General features: G+C 54.4%; 1 protein-coding gene across 4 annotated transcripts; it reads right to left on the minus strand.

Moving 5' to 3' along the window:
• Window positions 1-1,134: 1,134 nt before the first annotated feature.
• Window positions 1,135-20,758, minus strand: NPHP4 (nephrocystin 4). 4 transcript variants are annotated; one of them, XM_072917456.1, is made up of 29 exons: window positions 20,614-20,758; window positions 20,080-20,274; window positions 19,113-19,244; window positions 17,280-17,452; window positions 16,886-16,950; window positions 16,454-16,609; window positions 15,580-15,716; window positions 14,736-14,902; window positions 14,527-14,653; window positions 12,974-13,147; window positions 12,721-12,850; window positions 10,445-10,491; window positions 9,568-9,758; window positions 9,273-9,464; window positions 8,500-8,684; window positions 8,093-8,253; window positions 7,510-7,690; window positions 6,576-6,692; window positions 6,305-6,384; window positions 5,928-6,145; window positions 5,648-5,837; window positions 5,415-5,498; window positions 5,163-5,319; window positions 4,763-4,848; window positions 3,833-3,918; window positions 3,580-3,751; window positions 2,837-3,016; window positions 1,897-2,040; window positions 1,135-1,731 (listed from the first exon to the last, which is right to left on the minus strand). In XM_072917456.1, the coding sequence occupies exons 2-29, from the start codon at window positions 20,215-20,217 to the stop codon at window positions 1,591-1,593; spliced, it is 4,011 nt and encodes a 1,336-aa protein (XP_072773557.1). In that variant the 5' UTR covers window positions 20,218-20,274; window positions 20,614-20,758; the 3' UTR covers window positions 1,135-1,590. The 4 variants fall into 4 exon arrangements, 2 of the variants coding, with proteins under 2 accessions (XP_072773557.1, XP_030145123.4); XM_030289263.4 differs by lacking the exon at window positions 20,614-20,758 and adding an exon at window positions 20,519-20,555; XR_012051705.1 differs by lacking the exons at window positions 1,135-1,731; window positions 20,614-20,758 and having other exon boundaries at window positions 1,903-2,040; window positions 2,837-3,030; window positions 20,080-20,570.
• Between the last annotated feature and the right edge of the window lie 83 nt (window positions 20,759-20,841).

The following is a 20,841-nucleotide window of genomic DNA, read 5'->3' on the forward strand; positions in this document are numbered from 1 at the left end:
TTCCTCATTACTAGTTGCCATTTTTTAGTTGCCCCTTCCTGTCTGGGAGATGTGCTAGCAGCCAGATCTCCCTGCTCTCCTTACTCCTCTGTTGCCATTCCTGCAATGCCTTTGCCAAGGCAGTGACACTCCAGTCCCCAAAAGGTCTCATCTGCATCTGCTCCAAGAGGGACAACACCCCCGAGAATTACTGAACCCATGGAAAGGGCTTTTCAATCCCTCCCCTCCCTGCACACCTCGGTGATGAGACACAAACCAAGATTTTTAGGGCAAATTAATTCTGTCATTACAGGAATCCAGCTTCCCTCCTGACAAGAATGCAAATGGGAAGAGCACACCAAGCTGCATGCCAGGCACGGGTGCTCGAGTTCATTGTCATTAGCAGGGATGACTTCATTAACAAGTGGGAACTCAGGAAGCTGCCCCCACACTTGTCTTGAGTTTGAGAGGCAGCAGCAGCAGCAGCAGCAGCAGCAGCAGCAATTCCAAGGGCCATGGCCATAATTCCAAGCAGCTGGGACACAAGGCATTTGCATTTCCTACAAGGAAAGTTTTAACAGCTTTTCTTAATGACAGTTATGTAGATTTTGGGCCACAGACATGTGTTGCAGGGGAGCAGGCAGCACCATTCAAGCACCAGCTCAGCTCAAGTCCCTGTGCTGGCATCCCCTGAATGCAGGCACATCATTCACCACTCAAGCTCCCTTGTGCTGCAGGTACAGCACCAGCTCATTCATAAGCCTCAAGAAATATCATTGTGTGAAAATGTAATAAAAATTATTCAGCTAATCTACTTTAATAACCCAACTTCGGGGCCTCTCTGTGCTGCAGACAGTATAATCATTTCTAAAATATGAGCTGTCATTTCCCATCAGTGCGAGGGAGGCAGAGGAACTCGGCACCCGACTTTATCAGGGCCACTAATTCACCAGCCTCAGGCCTGTGGAGAGTGAGCATTTCCAGAGCTGGTGGGCTGCCCTCCCCTCCCAGTCCCATTTATGGTCTCTGCCCTGACCCCCAGGATGCTCCAGGGGATGGGGGTGATGCAGGGGACCTCCAGGACTCATCTCCACAGGACAGGGATGCTGAGAATTTCCACCTCCTCAGGAAGAAAATGCTGCCACACTCTGACAGTTGTGCACAGCAATTTTTATGGATCAAGGATGAGTAAAAAGTATCAAAAAAAACACGTAAAACTGCCTTGGTGTGTACAAAACTCACTGTTGAATATAAAATATTTTTAAAATATTCTGCAGAACCAAACCTGCAAACTTTTTAAGTTAAAAAAATATTAAAAGTGCCTAAAACATCATCATGTTTAACAAAAATACAGATCCTGCAGTCACAAGGTGCCGTAAGGAACACATCCAACCTCTCGATTTGTGCGGATGGAGGCACATGGCACCACCAGCACTCATGGCAATGCCCGGGGATCCCACTGACAGAGACACCCCCCAGCCTGGCAAGGTGGCAGCCAGGGGATGGGGGTCATGAGCACCCTCAGGCAGACACAGCCACCCCCGAGGCGGTGTGATAAAGCTGCTGGGCTGGCACAGGAACCTGCAGCTTTGCAGTGACAGGCAGGCGGCCTCACTGGTACAGGACCTTCACACAGAAGGTCTCCTCGTTCTTGTCCTCGTGGTCATTGATGTGAATCAGGATCTCCTCCTCCCCCAGAGTCTGGCTCGGGGCAAAGCGCAGGCCGATGGTGTACACCTCCCCTCCAGCCACCTGCGGGAGACAGAGCTGGAGGAGGCAGCAGGACCTGGTCGTGCCCCTTCATGTGCCCACCTTCCCCCAGCCAAGGTGTTTCTCACGGCCAGCACCCACCCAGCATCGCCAGGTCTGGCCAGACGAGGGGCCTGGCAAGGAGGGAGTGCTGGCAGCAGGACATACCTCGAAGGAGTCCTCCTTGAACTGCAGCAGGTCAGGGCGGTTGGTGCATAAGAAGTAGAGCCGGGGCGAGGGGTAGGGGTTGGTGTAGGTGATGCGCTTGTTGCAGCCTTTCCCACCTCCCGCTGGCAGCGAGATCTCAAAGGCCTGTGGGGCAAGCAGGGGCTGTGGCAAGGCGGCACAGATGGCAGGGTGGGCAGCGGCAACAACGGGCACTCCCCCAGTCCCACCACAGAGAATTGCCTCCCACACACTGCCCTCCCCTCCCACACCTCACATCCACTCTGCCAGCCAGCAGAAAGAACCCACATTTGATCAAAAGAAGCAACAATTAATTACGAGTGCAAAGCATAAAGGGCTGGGAGAGCAGCAGAACCAGCCAGCTCCTTCTCATTCCCAGGAAGAGCTGTGGTGCTCAGATAACTAGATGAACTTGATGACCCTGAACAGCCCCTTCCAGCCCCAACTACTCTGATTCTCTTAACACCTCATAGCACAAGCAGCATGTGGCAGGACAATGGGACATTGGTGTAAATGCCAATCTGAACCTTTCCCAATACCAAGAGGTTCAGGAAAACATTTTTAGAAGAAACACATTAGCCAGGAAATCTAATTTTCTGTCTTTGAGGCAAGGCCTCTGCCAGCACAGCGCTAATCGAAAGCAGCATGCTGCAGCTCTAATTTCACAACTGGGAATACTTCTGAGCTGCCGCTCCTCAGCGTGGGGCTGCCTCCAAAACAGCCTAAAAGACATTCTACCAGGGGCTTCAGTGAGATTATTCAAGTACCCCAAGGGCTAAATGTGTGTTTATGATGGCAAGTGCCAAAAAAAACACAGATGGAAAGAGAGGGAGAAGCAGGAGACAGCCCCAAGTCATGGGCTGAACTGCAACCACTGATCCGGTGCCATCACCACGTTTCGCAGTAGCAAGAGCTGCCGTACCTTGGAGATGAGAGGCTGCCTGCAGGACAGGCAGAGCAGCCAGGAGGACACCAGCTGGTGGGACTCCACATCCACCAGGTTGAGGTAGATGAACTTGCTGCCAGCCCGCCGTGGCCTCACACCAATGTAGAGGTCCTGAATGCCGTTGGCAGGGAGGAGGAAGGCACCGCTCGGATCCACCTGTGGAACAACACCTGGAGGTACAGCCACCCACAGCGGCTGATTGCAGCCTTGAAAAGTCCAGCTTGGAGCATCAATTAGACCCAATTGCTCCTAAAAACCTGCACTCCTGTTCCATCACTATTGAATCCCATACCTCCCAGCCCCAGGAATACTCTGGGACTAATTCATGTCAGGAAGGACAAGAGCCACTTGGGAACATGCAGGGCCTCCCCAGCCCAAGGGTTCCACCACACAGGCTTTGCCTGAGGAGCCTTTGCCTTTCCTTTACAGGACAGCAGTGGAGTTTTTCTGCCTTTTATTATTCACATTTCCAATTACGGACGAGCGGATTCTAAAGAAATTGAGAGTCTTCAGACAGTCTCATTAACGCAGATAATTTGCCCTCCGGGGTTTCGCGCCAATGATCCTACACATGACAACTCTAATCAAAAGATAATTATCACAAACGCTTTACGGCTCTCAGTTGTTCACAGTTCCGTGTGGGTTGCCTTTTGCTTTCTGGAGGGGGTTTCTTTGGGCTGACCCAGGCCAGCCAGCCCCTCGCCCAGCACGGGGGTTACCTGCAGCTCCTGGGGGTGGGAGGTGAAGGCGCGCACCCTGCGCGGGGCCGCGGTGCCGCGCAGCAGCAGGGAGAGGCGCGTGAGCTGCCCGGCCGTGCAGGCGACGTCCAGCCGCTGCAGCGAGTGCAGGTAGAACTGCCAGATCTGGACAGGTGCTGCCAGCCAGGCATCCCTGCGCACGGACAGACGGACAGAGCTCGCCACACACCACGGGAGTCAACGTTCCCCACCCTTTTGGGGTCCCGCTACTTACGTATAAATAGCAACAAAGAACTTCTTGATCTGCGGGCTTGGTCCTCCGGCTACTTTGAGAAAGATGTCCTGTGGCTCACCAGGCCCCTGCATAGACAACAGAGCACTGTCCCAGCAGTTGACCAGCTAATGAACACCCCAGGGGTGTCTTCCCATTAATCAGGGAGCTACGACCAACTCCCTTACAAAAGCAGATGCTTTCGGTGCCTGGTGAAACTATGTTATTAAGTTATTATACAGTTTGGCTGAGCTCTCCCAGTATTTTTAATTACAAAAGAGGATACAAATGACTATCGCATTCCAGGTCTGTATCTGTAATCAAATTTTGGCAAATTTTCCACAAGTTTTCTAACAAGCCCTAATCCAATTACCATACTAATGCATTTCTGCAACAGCAATTAGCAGCTATCCCTCGTCCCCATTTGCATGGACATGGCCAGGTTTATTTTTCCCTTCCAGCCCAGGAGAGCCTCCTGCTTCAGGAGGGAGTGGGATGGTGCAGGGCTGGGCATGGAGCTGCCCCTTTACACTAGCATCCTTCAGCAGAGACAGGCTTTGCTGTGCACCCCAAGGACACACCGTCCCCCCACCCACTGCCAACGGCTGCAGATACCCCAAGCAGCAGAAAGCCCAACAAAAGACTGCTTTTCCCAGCATCTGAATCATCTGGTACTTGCTCAAAAGAACAAGCAAGTACAGGCTGCTGCGTGATGTGATAAGGGGCAATGCTCAGCCTCCCCCGCCAAAACAACACAGCTCCTTTTAATTGGGAAGAAAAAGCTATTCCAGCTTTATTGCTGCCACTGTGTCACTGCCACAGGCTGGTACACAGGGATGCTCTGTGGCTGCACCCACATCGGCAGCTCTCTGCCAACCCAAACAATCTGCAGGAGAAGGACGCGAGGAACGGCGATGCCAAAGTGCAGCATACCAAGGATTTGGTTTCACAAATGATGTCAGGGTCGCTGCAGCGAACAAACATCTCAGGCTGCCCTCCCGGCACCCCCACCGGCGTGCCTGTGGACAAGGGACCGAGGAAATCACCTTCAGCTCTTGCTCTGCCTGTGCCTTTCCCCCGTGCCCCACGCAGCTGAACACAGAACCCCTCATGTTAGACCACCAGCAAACCACATGGGTGTGCAGGTGTAGGGAATTCAGGAAGAAGTTAACAGAGAAAGATGGAGAGCAAGCGAGGAGCCAGGGCCATGAAGGTGTGAGGAAGCAGCAATGTGCTCTATGGATGCTGCTGTGCCTCCAGAAGGGCTCCATGAACTATGGATGATGAGCAACAGGGAAGAGCCCAAGTCCTGCAAGGCACGCCACAGACTCACCAGGGAGGGTGTGCCAGGGAGGCAGCCGAATGGTCTTCTTCAGGAAGGTGAGCTCTGGGTGGTAGAAGCGAAAGGTCTGGTCCACCACATGGGGCTGCGGCTCCACCTTCACCCGCAGGAGTGCAATGGGCTTCCCCCTGCTCACCTGGAAGGAGACCTGTCCCGGGGGCCAGCAGGAGAGGGCTGGGATTTTCCAGTGATTCTGCTCCTCCCATGTAGCCCCTCAAGCAGTGTTTCACCTGGCTCCCTAACCTGGATGAGCTTTGTCTGCTTGGCCCCACTCTTCCCAAGGGAGTGAGTGTTCTCACTGGCACCAGTGCCCAGCCCAGCTGGCCCCTGCAAGGTGAAAGAGTGAGTTCCCTCAGGGTGCAGCATCGCTGTGGCTGCTGCTGCTCCCCATGGCTGTTCCAGCCTGCTCTGCAGTGGTAACCACAGCCAAGGGGGACACTTTGTACCAAAACAGCTCAAAACGGGCCCGTGCCTACCTGTGCCGCAACCACGGCAGGGTCTGCGGAGAAGGTCTGGTATTTGAAGGGGATGTGGACAGTCTCACTGGGGCGCAGGTAGACCTGAGGCTTGAGATCCTCACTGAGATGGAACATATCCTCTTCCACCGGTGTAACACTCCTGGTCAGTTCCTTGAAGTGGCGCCACTCCCTCGGGTCCAGTATGACACTGGGGCAATAGCAGCAGAGGGGCTGGTGAGGACTGGGAGGGAGCTGGTACCACCCTGGCACCTCCCCACGCACACAGGGGAGCCCCCACCTCAGCTCAGGGTGGTCGACCTCAATGGTCACGGTGTGCTGGACGCCGTACGGGTTCTTCAGGGCGAACTCAAAGAACTCAGCTGTCCCCAGCACAGCGTGGACAGTGCGGGTGGCTGTGATGGCCTGGCTGAGCATCTGGTAGATGCTCTCTCCCTTGATGTGATCCCGGTAGGAGTCGATGACCTGCAGGTCCCAGGCACGCTGCTTTGGCCAGCCCTGCCCAGAGGGAAGGAACCATAAGCCTGGAGACACCACAGGGGTCTGGCCCCATGCCCTCCTGCCACCAGCACCCTCGTGCAGCCACACCACTGCCACGTGCTGCAGACATGTGGGTGGACACGGCCTCACTGAGTGTGACCGGGGCGCCAGTCTCACTTCTGGACGGCGACTGCGCAGCGCGGCCTCCAGCTCATTGTCCACGTCCACCAGCCTCCGTGCCCACGCCGCCCTCCTGCCTGTGGGGTGAGACCACCATGGCACCAAGGAAGGTCCCCCCAGATACTGCAGCCCCCGAGAGCCCCGCAATACTGCAGGGCTGGAGAGGGGAGCACCAGAGGGACAGCTGACCCACAGCTGGCACTGCAGCAGCAGAGACCCTGCCCACCTCAACCCACAAAGGGACAGGCCAAGCCCCAGCAGGACTCACCACCAGGAGTGTTCAGGGAGCACCCTCTGCCACCTGGGGTGGTGACAGTGCTGTCTGGTGCAGTGACAATGCAGGAATGGGATGGCAGCTGCTCTGGGGTCTCCTCGCATGGATGACCTGCCACAAGCAGAGGCAGGAGTGAGTGGAAACCATCCACTCTCATTGTTATAAAATCTACTGCAAATTTCTACCTCCCTACAGCTCGGTTCAGCCAATTTACACAAGCAGGAGAGAATATCTGGAAATCAATTATGCCCTAAGAGCCCCACATGCTCCCTGGAGCCTGTTCTGTCACACAGTCACCAGCTCGGGGATGGAGCACACCATCCTGAGCCCCTCACCAACTCCTGCTTCCATTTCTGAGTTCTGCCTCCCTCTGCATGGCTAATGCTGCTGCATCACCCCACTCCCAAAAAGGATGTGCCAAGTGTACACAAGGCTCTAAACCCACCAGTTATTTTCCCAGCCTACACATCCCATCCCCATCCTTTGGGAAAGGGTACCAAGCTTTACCATCCTATTTCTAACAGTATTTTGAATTTTTTTAATATAAGAGGATGGGGAAAACACCAATCAAAGGGCAGCTGCTGTCCTGGCACAGCAGCTCTTTGTCAGGGTGTGTGTTAAACCACTCCCTGGGTTGTGGATCTCAGATTCTCCTTCCCAAGAGCTTATCGGCCCTTTGCAGGCAAAGTATGGAAATGACGATTTAAGATATCTTATATGGAGCTAATCTCTCCTCTGAAGATAAGATTTTAAAACCTGGAGTCACTGCACATTTATAGGACACAGAATTAAATACATAAAATAAAAGCAGCCAGCAGGTTCTGGGAAGGATGACGTCCCTGCCAGCCTGGGTCTCACTCAGGTACAGCCCCGCACATGCTGTGTGCCCCACCCAAGCCTTTGGGCCACATGAGCAGTGGGTTCTCACCAATATTGGCCAGGCAGAGGTGGAGGCGGCCCCTCACAGCCACACGGACCCCGAGGGGCCGCAGGGCGCCGTGCCGCAGAGCCTCCCGGCCCATCACCGTCCCGTCCGGCTCGTACTCGGCCGTGGCCACCTCCAGCTCGTGGTAGGTCCTGACGGCCGTCTGGCCCTGGCGCAGCAGGGGCTGGGCACAAGGCAAGGACACACGAGGTGCAACGAGTTACTGGGGACTCTGGTCCAGAGGGGTCAAGGGGTCTGGGAATGAATGTACTGGATGTCCTGACTCTGCAGGGCTTAGTGCTAGAATATTGCCAGAGTTATATGGAAGGGCAAAGAAAGTTAATGCTTTGTCATCACTTTGGAAGAAAAGGTAACAAATCTGTGACTGGGGGCTTGTCAAGCTGACACCAGATTCGGTTACACAGAGGGGTTGACAGCATCTCCATTACTGAAGACACAAGGACAATGCAACAGCAACTTAACACAGGACCAAAGGGAGAGCTAGGCTTTTCTCTAGCACTCCACACAGGCAGGGGGCCCTTCAGCACTTCCACCCATGGGAAAAGACTGTCAGTCTAACCAATACCTCCAGTTTAATGGCAGCAGACCCAAAATGGAGCAGGGAATCTCCATCCCAGATGTCAATCTGGAGGCTGTGCTCAGCCAGGTACCGCAGGAACCAGCGCTGTTCCCCGAGCCGCAGGAAAGCTGGATCCACCATGTACTTCAGCTGCAAGCCCGGTGCTCCTGCAAGACACCACACTATCACAGACATGGCTCTTGGCTTGGTGGGAAGCCTCAATGTGCACCTCACACAACTGACACTGTGTACTACTTCAAACACTGGATGCTTTGAATGTTTTTCATGATGTGCAAACCAGCAGAAGGCTGATATTAACAGACACCAACCCATCCCTTGGGCCAGAGGCAAGCCCTCATCCACCCAACAAGAGAAGCAGCCACACATGCATGATAAAGCCAGACAGAGCTTACTGGTTGGGGTCCCATCCTCATTGACACGGACAAGGAGCTGCGCTGGCACGGCCAGCCCGGTCGCCAGCACCTCCTCTGTGCTGACCAGCTGCAGCCGGGGCGTGGTGACCGGTGGGAAACGGTAGAACTGGAAGGTGAGGAAGACAGTCCTTGGCCACAGCCCCTCCACACTGTCCTGGGCATCTCTTGAGGAGAGAGAGGGGCTTGGGTTACTTGTGACATGGTGCTGCCACTCTGTCATGAGCTACTCATGCATTTGGCACATGTCAAGAGACAGAAGAACAAGAGAAGATTGGCAGCACCACAAGTATTTGGACTTTTCTGAAGACAGCGGCCATACGGTTTGCCTTAACTTCCCAAAAAGCTTTATAATTCCAGCTGTCTCCTGCCATATGCTGTGGTGGAGGCGCCCAGCAAAGACAGCATGTTACCTTCCCACAGCACACTGCCAGCCATGGAAAAAACAGAAGCAGGGTCGTATGCAGCCAAAGCCACTCCTTGGGTGCCAACTTTCCCAACTCCATTTGCATTTCTGGAGAAACCCTGCATTAATGAGCTCTGACATCACATTGTGGCTCATGGATCCAATTTAAAAAAACTGGATTATGACTTAAAAATGCCCAGGGAGGACAAAAGCAGGTGCTAAAGGAAGAGGCACCTCTGCAAGGACGTCTCCTGCCCAAGCAGGGAAAAGGGTTAGGGGAATTGGGAAAGGACTCTGTCCAGGAGGCCTTTGGGATCTGCCCACACAAGACCACGAGCTGCCATCCCACCTGCCAAAAGCCAGGAACTGCAGGACTATTTCATTGCCTTGCAGAGGGTCAGCTTCCTCCAGCCGCAGGTTGAAACTGCCCAGCTCCACTGGCTCTGAAATTTCCACCGGCTCCTGGTTGCGGTCCAGGATGTCCGGAAAGCCGGCGGTGTGCAGGCGCGCCAGCGCGGCACGAGAGAGGGACACACGGGAACTGATGGAGAAATAGGGGTGAACTCCACAAACGGGGCCATGGGCACCCTGGCAGGCCAGGTGATGGGGCCACAGGAGCCTGGGGAGGGGCAGCCGAGCATCACCTGCATGCCTGCAGCCCCACAGCAGCCATGGGCAGCTGCAGCGGGGTGAAGGGCAGTGCCCGCAGCTGGTCGCTGGCACAGGGCTCTGCGTCCGGCGAGCCCAGGTCGGCCTCCAGGTGGGTGATGGCCCCATCCTGCTGCAGGGTCTGGCCTGTGCCCCGTGGCGATGCCACGAGCTGGGACACTGACAGCTGGTGAGAGAGTGGCAAGCATGAGCAGCTGCAGCCACAAGGCAGCCCCCTGAGGTAGCCCTTGTGGCAAGCTGAGCCAGCAGCCCCTCTGTGCTAAAAGAGCTCGGCCACCACATGTCCCAGTGCTGTCATTGCACCAGGAAGTGGTACAACTTGGCCACACAAGGGCTTGCACCTCCACAGCCCTTTCCCTGCTGCTTGCTCCCTGGCAAGAGGAGGGATGAGCACATGCAGCAGGAAGATCAAACTGCTTAATGCGGCCTTATGAGGCATTTCATTCCATTTCATCAAAAATATTTGCGTGCATTGATTCCTGCATCAAGATATAAAACAGCATAAAGAGGGCTCTCAGTATTCACAGCTCTCCTTAAATCCTGGGAGCTCTGCACAAACAAACCATGTGTCTCTGTCAGCACATACCCAGGGACAACAGCACCCAGCAAATCTGGGCTGTCAAAAACCAGAGCTGCCCTCACTCCTGCGGTATGAAAAGAGCACAGGGAATTTCTCCCAGCACATCACAGGCTGGAGCTGGTTTACTGCCTGGAGGAGGTGGAGTTGAGGACACTTGGTGCCTCTTGGCTGCAGCAGACAGGAAAACAGGCAAGGGATGGGTCCAGAAGCACATCCTACCTGGGGAATGCTGCTGCCCACCACCCACACTCACTGATGCACATGGCACTTACCCCTGGTCCTCGTGGGGAGACTGGCACTCGTCGTGGGGCTGGCACTCCTGTGGAGAGGGACAAGAGAGATGCTGTAGAGGAGCCAAAACCCCCAGGCCCCACAACTGCAGCTGCACCCACTGCCACCAAACTGCTGTGTCCTCCCACCAGCCCTTTTCAATTTTAGAGTCAAAGGCAGTGCAGTGAAGCAGTTTACCATCACCCAAACACTTCTTTTGACTTATTTCCCAGTAAGACTGCTGCTTAGGGGTTAACACAACACATCTCCAGACCCATCCTTTATTTTGCTGTGAATCAGGCTAACTCTGCCACAAACAACAGCTCCCCCATCCCCTGACAGCGCCGCGGTGCCTCACGGCCACACGGTGCTGCCTAAGTGGGATGCTTAATGAGACGTGAAAGTTTTAGGATACTTAAGGTTTTCATCGCTTCTCTGTTATTTTTTGTCACTCCCTTCAACTGCTTGAGCATTTGTGCCCCGGAACGGTGGGAGCTTTATCGTGTTTATATTCGGCTGCTCTCTCGCGCCAGCACAGCTGAGCTCACTGAGCCGTGGAGCCGCGGGTCCTTCGCAGCAGAGCAGGGGCACAGATGTTCCATCTCTGCATCCACGTGATGCTCAGACCTTAATTTGCTTTCCCCCATCACATATATCCCAGCTATTCCATGCTGGCTGCTGTGTAAAGGAAACCACCCCATTTCCCTCATGCCTAAAATATTGTTTCCTTCCAGTCAGGATGGCTTTGGCTAGCACTAAGAAGAGGATGGACAGATCTAGCAGCAACAGTGGCATCTGAGCTGACAGAAGAAGCTCTTGGCCTCCCCTGGGCCAGGCAGCAGCACGTTTCTCAACAGAGCTCTATAAAAAGTTAACCCAATAGTCTCTTCAGCGCCTTGGAACACAGGCTGGAGAAGCACAGCTCTGAGACCATTGCTGCACTTGCAAGCCCTCCCTGGTGCCATAAGCCCCCTAGAGCTGGGAAATGACAGGGAGTTTGTCCCTGAAAATCACCTTGATGGGGATCTCCCCTCACCAGGGACACAGCCCACAGCTCAGCACATTCCCCCAAGCCAGAGCACTCCAGATCACCACCAGATTGGAAGCTCAGTGTCAGCACTTGCTTCCCTCTCCCCTCACCACACCACAACTCCATCAGCATCCCAGCCACCTACAGCTGAAAGGCACCAGGAAAAACTTTTCAAGCAGCACCAGGAAGGTACCAGTCATGATGCAGCCTGTGTTGCAGGGAGCTGAACCCCACATACTCTGACACTACGAGACCCCTTCATCTCCCACTAAAGCTTTCCCCTCCAAAGCCCCTCCCAGCAGCAATCCTGGCTCCTCACGAGCAGAAACACAGGATTTGTCACACCAAAGCTACGGTGCCACTGCCATCTTGTGGCTCCACAGCACTGGAAACAGCATGGAACAGCAACCCACTGTAACAGGCATTGCCTGGCCCGTGGGCTGACACTAAATGGATCATCAGAGAGCTGGGGAGATATGACACGCACTGAAACACTGTCTGGTGTCTGAAGCATCACCCCGAGACACCGCTGGGACCCCAGCAGGAGCAGCACTGCAAAGAGAGGGGGGTTTGCTTCCCACCAATCACAAGAGGGATGAGAAAGAAACAACCCAAAGAGGATTTTTAGGAGCACAGTGCACAGACACAACCTCATGCCCAAACTCAAGTCTACAGCATTTTTCCTTCCATCTCCAATAGAGCAGAGAGGTGCTGGAACCCCAAACACACAGCCCTCCAAACTATAGACAGATGCACCTGTGCACATGCACAGATGCTGTCTGCTCTTCCCCAGCCAGGCACCAACACATCCTGCACACATCAACCCAACCCAGGCTGCTGTCACACTCCCTCAGTGGTGGCACAACCAGATTACTTTTCCCCAGCCTGTGACTGACATCTCTCTTGTCCCCATGACTGGAGAGACTATGAGTCCAGAGAGAGGAGCAGCAGTACCTGCAGCAAGAATGTGCTGCTGGTGTGGCTGCTGCACATGGTGACTCAGAATGGGAGCAGGCTGAGGCACTGCTGGCAATCCCTGGGGATTTTGCACATGGCTCAGCAATACTATCACATGGGAATTTTGCAAGTTAAAAAGTAAGAGCTGAATTCAACTTGACAAAATCTTGCTTCACTCCAGTAATTCATAACTTGCTTGCTGAAACTCACTGAAGTCTTGTTTTCTCTCCCTAGCAGACACCAGTGCCACCACTCTGTATTTTAAATGTCAGCGATCTGGAAAACACTCACTCAGCGATGGCGTAGGAGGCTTCTTCGACTCGTCCCTGTCTTTACATAGGATCTCCGCAGCAGTTACAAGATGTTCTTCCGAATCAGTGGAAACATGGAATTGGACAGTCCCAGACTCCACGTGCTTCCCCTGAAGTTGGCAACGAAAATGCTTTCAGACAGCGTGATACACGCAGCCTTCCTCGTGCCTCCGACAGCGGCTCCCTCGCCCCGACACCGCAGGCAAAGCTGCCGGGGCCCAGCACACCCTTACCTGCCGGGAGCTCGGGGGGGTCCGGTAGACCAAGGCCTGGCAGGGGCCACGGCGGGCGCCACCTCGCAGGGGGAGGATGACATCCGTGTCCCCAGTGCCCGGGACGGGGCTCCAGACAGCCCAGCGCACCGAGCGCATGTCGGCCGCCTCACTGCGGGCACTGCCGGACAGGGCCTGGGGTGGGGGAGCACAGTGAGCACCAGGCAGCCCCACCTCGCTGCCAGGACCCAGGAATGCCTCTCATCCCCCACACCTGGCTCTGGCATCGCCGAAGCCAGTGCTCTTCATCCCGTCCTGGAGACATTTCACTTTGCAAGACCTTATGCCTCTGTAACCCCTCCCTCAAGCAGCTGCACGAAGGAATACATGTTGGACCCCCATCCCTGGCAGAGGGGAAAGGTTTCCACTTACCCAGCACATCCACAGCCTCCTTCAAACCAAAGGAGGGGCACAGAAACAAGAGACAGCTCTGCCAGCACCCACCATCCCCCTCACAGCTAATTATGGCACTGAGGACAAGGGCAAGGTGATCAGCTTTGCAAGCAGCTTTGGGATTAACCAGTCTAACCCCAGGGCTGCACCACAGGGACTGGCTCCACTGCTGCCCCAGACAGCACTCCCCACAGAGCCAAGGGGATCTGCCTCTGGAACCCCAAATCTCCGTGGGACCTTGGGCTTCAGTTTTCCAACAGAGTTGGACCCAACAACAACTTCCAACAGCACAGCTCAGTGTCTCCCTTCTCAGTACAAATCCCTCTGGTCTGGCACGGGCATCCTGCTTTATAAATGCCCATTTCCCCTACTTTGTCTCTGGACAGCTTAACAAGAGGCATTTGCTACATTTTCAATGAACATCTTAGTGGGACAATTAAAGCCTCCTAATAAATGCTTGGCAATCGATTCAGCCAGCCAGGAGCTGATGGCTCCAACAACACCAGGTCTCTGGAGGGGATACACAGTACTCATTGAGCTGGGTTTAACCTGCAGGAAGGTTAAACTAAGATGTTAGTAAACGATCAGTAAGTAGGTGAGAGTATATTGACAGCAGAGACCACCCTCAGAGATTTCTCCTGCCTTTACAGTTTGAGAACATCAGGCTGAAGCACCCAGAAAAACCTCATCATTGAGGGCAAAAACAAAAAAAATAGGAGCTGGATGGGTTAACCTCCTTTCAGCATAAATGCTAAATTCTAAAGAAAAGCCTTTTTGATATTACAAAAAAGCTGAATTTTTCCAAATTAACTTGACAGAACACTATGGGAATGCTGCAGGCTACATTCCTCCATCTACATATAAACTGTGAAGAAATGCAACCACATATTATTAAAATAATTTACCAAGCCATGCAGGTAGTTTTGTGCAGTGTTGTGGAAGGCACCCAGACACTTTGCAGGGCCCTGCCTTACACAGCACAGCCATGCAACAAGGAGCTACTGCAGCCTGGAGAAGCAGGACGGTGAAATGGGCAGAGGAAGGAATTCTTCAGCAGGGCTCACTCCCCCAGAATGGATCTCTGCTCTTTCACAGGCACAGAGACACATGCTCAGCCCTACCTTGCCACCAGCTCTCGCCGTGCTGCAGAAGACATATTCCAGCAGGAAGCAGACCCTGAATGCCGGGTGAGGGACCATTTCACTCAGCTGGATGCGGCTCCTCAGCACTAGGGCTTGACCTGCATCCCTGTGCGGGATGGAGAAGTGGCTGTGAGAGGCATCCGAGGCAGCAGGGAAGCAGCACCAGCAGCAGAGGAGCTCCCCCTTACCTGGCTCCAGATCTGGGCACCCCCTGACAGCGACCTGGTGACAATTCTGCCCCTGGCACCAGCACAGCGACCTGCGGTGCCTGGACGAAGCGCAGGCCGTTGTGGACACCGACGTGCAGCCGCCGCTCCCGAACCACCACCTCCTCACCATCCAGCGCAGAGTTAGCCTGTGACAGGAATGTTTTCCACCTTGGGCAGCACTCCCTGTGCTGACCACAACCCAAAAAACTCAAAAAACAGGAGCTATTCCCCCAGCAGATGATAGATACTATATCTTTTGTCTTTATGGCAGAGTTGGTGCAAATCTGGCAAGAAAGGACCTGGCCAGAGGCTGCCACTCCAAAGAGATGGACTCGATACACACTGCATCTCATCTCTGCATTTCCCACAGCAAAGCAAACCCAAATTCTGCTTATGAGTGTCTGGATGTTCAAAACAAAGCCCACACAGAGCACACATGTACTAATCCAATAGTGATACAAGCTAAAGGCTTCCACAGCAAAAAAAATTGGAGACTCCAAGAGAAACAAATACATGAATATCACTTACCTGACACTTTTCACCCCACCCATAATTCCAGATACTAGAATTACTGTTCTACACTGTGCCTTCCTCTGCCCCAACCACATTGGCAGTACCTGGAATCATGGAATCACAGAATGGTTGGGATTGGAAGTGACCTTAAGCATTAACTTGTTCCATGCCCTACCATGGGACCCTTCTACTAGAGCAGATTGCTCCAAGCCCTGTCCAACCTGGCCTTGGACACTTCCAGGGATGGGGCAGCCAGTTTCTCCAGGCAACCTGTGCCAAGGTTTCACCACCCTCACAGCACTCTACTTACCTGAAGTAAGCGATCACTGTTCAGTAAATCCAGCAGTTCCTCCTCAAACTCCTCCAGGGAAGGGTACAAGTGGATGAAAAGGCGCTCCAGATAGCAGGTGACAGTCTTCATCAGCCGGGGCTTCTGCAAGCAGTCTCCTGAAAGACAAGGTGGTGGCCACAGGCTTCCCAAACAAACAGAAGGCCACCACTGTTGTACTGGGGTGCCCTGCAGTGCCAGCAGTGGCTCTGCCCACTCAGCTTCTGAGTACAGGCCTGAACACCTGCAGGGACTGAGCTGCTTTCAAGGCCTTGCTCAGCTTCAGTACCAACAGTTACTACCCCCCAAAGCCATCAGCAGTAGGTTTTCCAGGCAGGAAGCTGAAAAGTAATTCAGCTGCAGAACTCTGAGGAATTTTTTACCCTCTGAATCTTCAGCTCACGTTTTTTAATTGCAGAAGCTCGAAGGGCAGTGTGCCATAAGGAGAGATTAACAAAAGCTGAGTGGGCACCAGCTCATCCACCCAAACCTGCCAGGCCCCAGTGATGCTGAACCCACCTCCAAGGAGTTTAAGCAAACTGCAAAAGCTCTTTTTAAGATTCTGCTGAACGACTGTAATTAAACCAACCATCACTTATCCCTAGAAGCTTCCTAGGAGCAAAGCAATTAATGGACAGGGAACTGACTGAGCCATTTTGACAGATTCCAGACTGAGCTCTGAGCTGTGGCCCCATGCAAGGGAGATGCTCTGGACAAGGGGAGACACTGCAGAGAAACCACTGTGCTCCCACAAATCCCATCCCAGTGCCCTGCCTGCCCTGCCCACAGCCTCACAGGGACCCACTGCCTTAAAGCAGGAGCAGCACAGGCAGAGGAAAAGGGAAAGAGCCCCTACCTGTGTCTCCACGTGCTGGCAGCAAGCCAGGAACAGTCTGCAGCCCAGATACCAACAGGTTTTCAGGAAGCAGGTGAAATATTGCCTCCAGGGGCTGGTGGGACTTCAGGCCATACTGCAGGTGGCTCTTCTCCATCACTGTCATGTATTTGTTCTCTGAAGAAAAGAAAACATCCCAAAATGACCAAAACTGGGGAGACAGCTTCACAGCCCCAATGTTGAATGAATCCTTATCTGTGAGTACACATACTAGGAGCAAAGGAAAATCTGTGTTTGCCCAGCCAGGCCATTTCCAGCTGGAAGTAAGGCACACCCACTGAGTAGCACCAGGGCACAGACCATGTCTCTCATCAAGCAGACACATGCAACATACATTTGGGTGAGAGAAGCCACCAAGAAGGGACTGAGATGCCACCTCTGGCTGCTGCTTACTTTCCGCAGGGTCCTGGAAGCGTGGGTGCAGTAGGGCACGTGGTGTCCCACGGTACAGCTTCAGCCTGAAGGCAAGGAACACATGTGCAGCAGTCACTAAATCCACCCTGAAACACATCTCTATCTTCCATTACATCTTCATCTACCACAAAGTCCTTGCTCAGCAGCAAAACCACCCAACCCACTCCAGAAAAGCCTTGTCCTTTAGGGAAGGGACAGGCATTCCTTCCAAACCCATCACTGCTTCCCCAGAGTGCAGAATTCCAGGTTTCTAAATGCTGTCTCTGTTTCTGCAGCCCCAGGACCACCCTCCTCCCCACCCCACCAAAGCAGCCATGCATGTTGCCACCTCAATTCTTAGTGTGACCTGTCACACAGCAGCAGGGGAACCTACGCTCTGTCCTCAGTGGCCGGGTCTGTCCCCTCTGATCCGCCGTGGAAGAGGGGGATGATCCCAAAGCCGCAGGAAAGCTGCTGAGAGCTCCCATCCCCTTTCCCAGCCATCATTACCACTTCCACAACAGCAGCAATGCTGGGGTGGTTCAAGGAGGTGTGGAAATAAACAACCTGGGACAGGAAAGGACAGAGATGAGCTGTTTCAGGGCTGGCAGTGGCAGATGCAGACACAGCAATGCCTGTTCTGCTGGGACATTCAGTGGCACAACCAGAACATCCACTAAAACTTTCAGACAGAAGTTAATGGCAAATCACTTCTGACACTGCTACAAAATCTCAGCCCTTAAGTCTCAAGCACCATATTTTTTTAAACTTTTTTTTGTTGCCAGAGCAACTCGCAGGCTGCAGACCCCAAATGAACAGGGCTTTGATGCCCCCCAGACCTACAGCATTAGAGGAGGAAAAAGGAGTTGGAAACCTTCCTGAAATGGGGAGGACACGAGAGAAGCCTGGACCTAAGGGCAGGAAGGGACAGGACACAGGTCACCTCCCCAGGACAGAATTTAACGCTAGGTTCATCCTTCTATTAAAAACTCATTACTGCAGTGTTTCAGGGAAATTGTTTACTGCAATATGGGCTGTCAGGAAGGAATAACAGAGAGAGACATTCCCACATAAACCCTGGGACATAAATCGTTATTCCATTAGCCTTTATTGCGAGGTGCTGGATTAATGACCTGACTGCTGTGCCTGCAGAGCAAGGCTCACCCTGCAAAGGCACAGGGAGCCCTGGCAGGGAATGCCCTGTGCCAGGGAGCTCAAGGACCCCTCCTGACTGCACACAGCAGTTTCTGTCACTGCATTCCCCTCCCCTGGACCCTGAGGACAAAACCCACCACACAAGCAGACTCTAATCCTGTCCTCATGACTTCCTGCTCTGATGAGGCTGGCTGGAGCAGTGACTTTCCTGCTGACCTCACCTGTCACAAATCAATTCCAGCTCCACCTGAACTGTTCCTAACAATGAGCTGCTGACTTTCCCGCAGTCGGAAGATCCCACCTCGCATGCAGGCAATGCAATTCAGCTACCACAGTGAAGCTGCAACACAGTCCCCCAACACCCCAAAATTCCTGCCAACTGCTCCCAACCACATGGCAAACACCCAGGAAGCCTGCAGACGCTGGGAATGTATTTGGAAAGGCAGTTCCTCCTAGCATTTAGCTCTCTCTGCAGCACTCCCTGCCCTAGTTTTAATCCATCCCTCTTCAAAACAGACCGGGCTGGGACGGTACTGAAACACTTGGGAGAGAAACGCACACACCAACGCCCCTCAATGTTGCTGTTGATGTAAAGGAAGGAAGAGCTGAGGGCTGAGCTGTGCTTCACTTCACCTGTGGCACTGGGGAAGTGCAGAGTTGGAAGACATGGGTCATGCTACGGGGCAGCGGTGTCTCCCCATTCAGGGACACACTGGTTTGCTGGTATCAGCAGCGTATGGAAGCGTGGCTTTGGGAGAGTTTAGTTCCCAGATAAGGAGAGAGAAGCGCTGCTCAGGAGGGTGGGCAGCTGCTCCTTCCCTTCCTTCCACTTGTGGGGAAACACTGCTCTCTGCTGCCAGCTCTGAACACGGCAGGTGGCACACGGTGGCACAGCGCTGCTCCGGCGGTGGCACCAGCCTCACAGGAACCCAGCACCCCATTTTCCCAATAAATCGTACATAAAGTTAATAAATGGGCAGAGTCTGAGATGCACCCTGGGCAAAAGGCCAGGAAGCACTGGGATGGGAAAGGGTTTGGTTCTGTGTTTTCCCAGACCCTTGGCAGCCCCCACCTCGTTGAACGTCGCCCTGGCCGAGCGCGGCGGGGCAGCGCTGGCAGCTCGCCAGCTGCTCCTCCATGTCCTCCCAAAGAAGTGGTGGTAGGTGGCATCGAAAAGGGACAGGCGCAGCTGGTACTGGGCTCCCTGCAAGGCACAACACACCAGCTTTGGGGTCCAGCTGCGTCCCCAAAGCTCAGAACACACTTTGGTAAGAGATATAATTCCCGTTTTCTCAGGGATGCCCAAATCAGGCACATGGCCACAGACAGCTTCATGCATTGCTGCAGCACCTGCCTCCAAGCCAGAGGCTGACAGAGCAAAGGAAAAGTGGGAAAATTGAGCACTAAGCATAGAATTAAGAGGCAATTGATGTTAAAGTGCTATCCAGAAAATTTAATTTAAATATACTTACCTAAGCTAACAAAAAACCAAATGAAAAAATCATTAAATGCTAACTCAGATTTACAGGTAACAAGGCATGGGATTGAAAGAACTTAGCGCTTCTGGGAGATCTCCAGTTAGTTCTCCCCAAAACCAACTTGCTTCAAAAGCCGTCATGGGGAGTTCAGGCCCACACATACTGACAGGAATGCCAAAAGGGGCTTAGAAAAAAGATGGAGAGTTACTCTGTACATACACAGAAAGTGACAGAATAAGGGGGAGTGGGGGCCTAAACTAAAAGAGGAGCAATTTAGGTTTGATCTTATGGAGAAATTCTTCCTTGTTAGCATGGTGAGGCACTGGCATAGGTCATTCAGAGAAGCTGCGGTTACTCCGTCCCTGGAAGCATTCAAAGTAGGTTGGAAAGGGCAACCTGGTCTAGTGGAACCTTCCCATGGCAGGAGGGTGGAAGGAGATGATCTGTAAGGTCCCTTCCAAGCCAAACTATTTCATGATTCGATGAATAGTGAGACTCAGCAGAAACAGCGGGTGCAGCAAGACATTGCCGGGGTCCCCTCGCGGGGCCGATCGCCCCTACCTGGGACAGGGCAGCGCCGTGCAGGTACTTGAGGACGCAGCGGAAGGCGGCGGAGCGGGCCGGGGGCCGGGCCCGACCCCGCTGCGGGTGCGGCGGCAGCGGCAGGTGCTGCCGGAACACCCGGTCCCACTCGCCCATCGCCTCCCGGGGCCAGCTAGGGCGGGCGCGGGGCTGGCACACCGGGGGACACGCACCCTGCGGGAACACAGCCACACGGACCCCGCGCAGTCAGCGCGCACGGACCCGCGCAACAACCGCACGTGCGTGGGGACAGCCGCTGCCACACGACCGGCCCGCCTCGCATCCGCCGGGGGATGCACACGGGTACAGGAGGGCAGGGCCAGCCCGCCCGGCCCCCGCAGCCCCGGGGTCCCGGTGTGTGGGAGCGGGACTGGAACCAGCCCCGTCCCTCAGCGCCCGCGCCCCCCCGCTCGCTCACCGCGCCCCGACGCCATCTTCCTGGGCCCAACCAACCGCGCGCCGGCCCGAGGGGGGAATGGACGCGCTGCCGCCGCTCGCCGCCCCGCCGCCCACCTCTCGCGCCCCATCGCCGGGGGAAAGCAGACACAGTCCGCGGTGAGACGGTCCCGGAGCGATTCTGCACCGGCGCGGGATTCGGCGGCAGGACGGAAGCGACGGCAGCAGCGGCGGCCTCCCCCTTTCAGAGCGGGTGGTCGCGCCCGGCTCAGCATCGGGTTACTAGGGCGATGGTGCCGCACCGCGCGGGGCGGGTCCTCGCGCTGGGCCCGGCCGGCCCTGCAG

Source organism: Taeniopygia guttata, chromosome 21 (genome assembly GCF_048771995.1).
Source record: "Taeniopygia guttata chromosome 21, bTaeGut7.mat, whole genome shotgun sequence".
Taxonomy (NCBI): domain Eukaryota; kingdom Metazoa; phylum Chordata; class Aves; order Passeriformes; family Estrildidae; genus Taeniopygia; species Taeniopygia guttata.

What these genes read in the sequence shown, in the direction of transcription:
- NPHP4 (XM_072917456.1), bottom strand. Translation starts at nt 20,217, where the DNA reads ATGGGCGAGTGGGACCGGGTGTTCCGGCAGCACCTGCCGCTGCCGCCG. An exon ending in CCAGGGCGACGTTCAACGAG is followed by an intron (nt 17,453 to 19,112) that starts GTGGGGGCTGCC and finishes TTCCTGTCCCAG; the next exon opens with GTTGTTTATTTCCACACCTC. An exon ending in CCTCTGCCTGGCCAATATTG is followed by an intron (nt 6,693 to 7,509) that starts GTGAGAACCCAC and finishes TGCTTGTGGCAG; the next exon opens with GTCATCCATGCGAGGAGACC.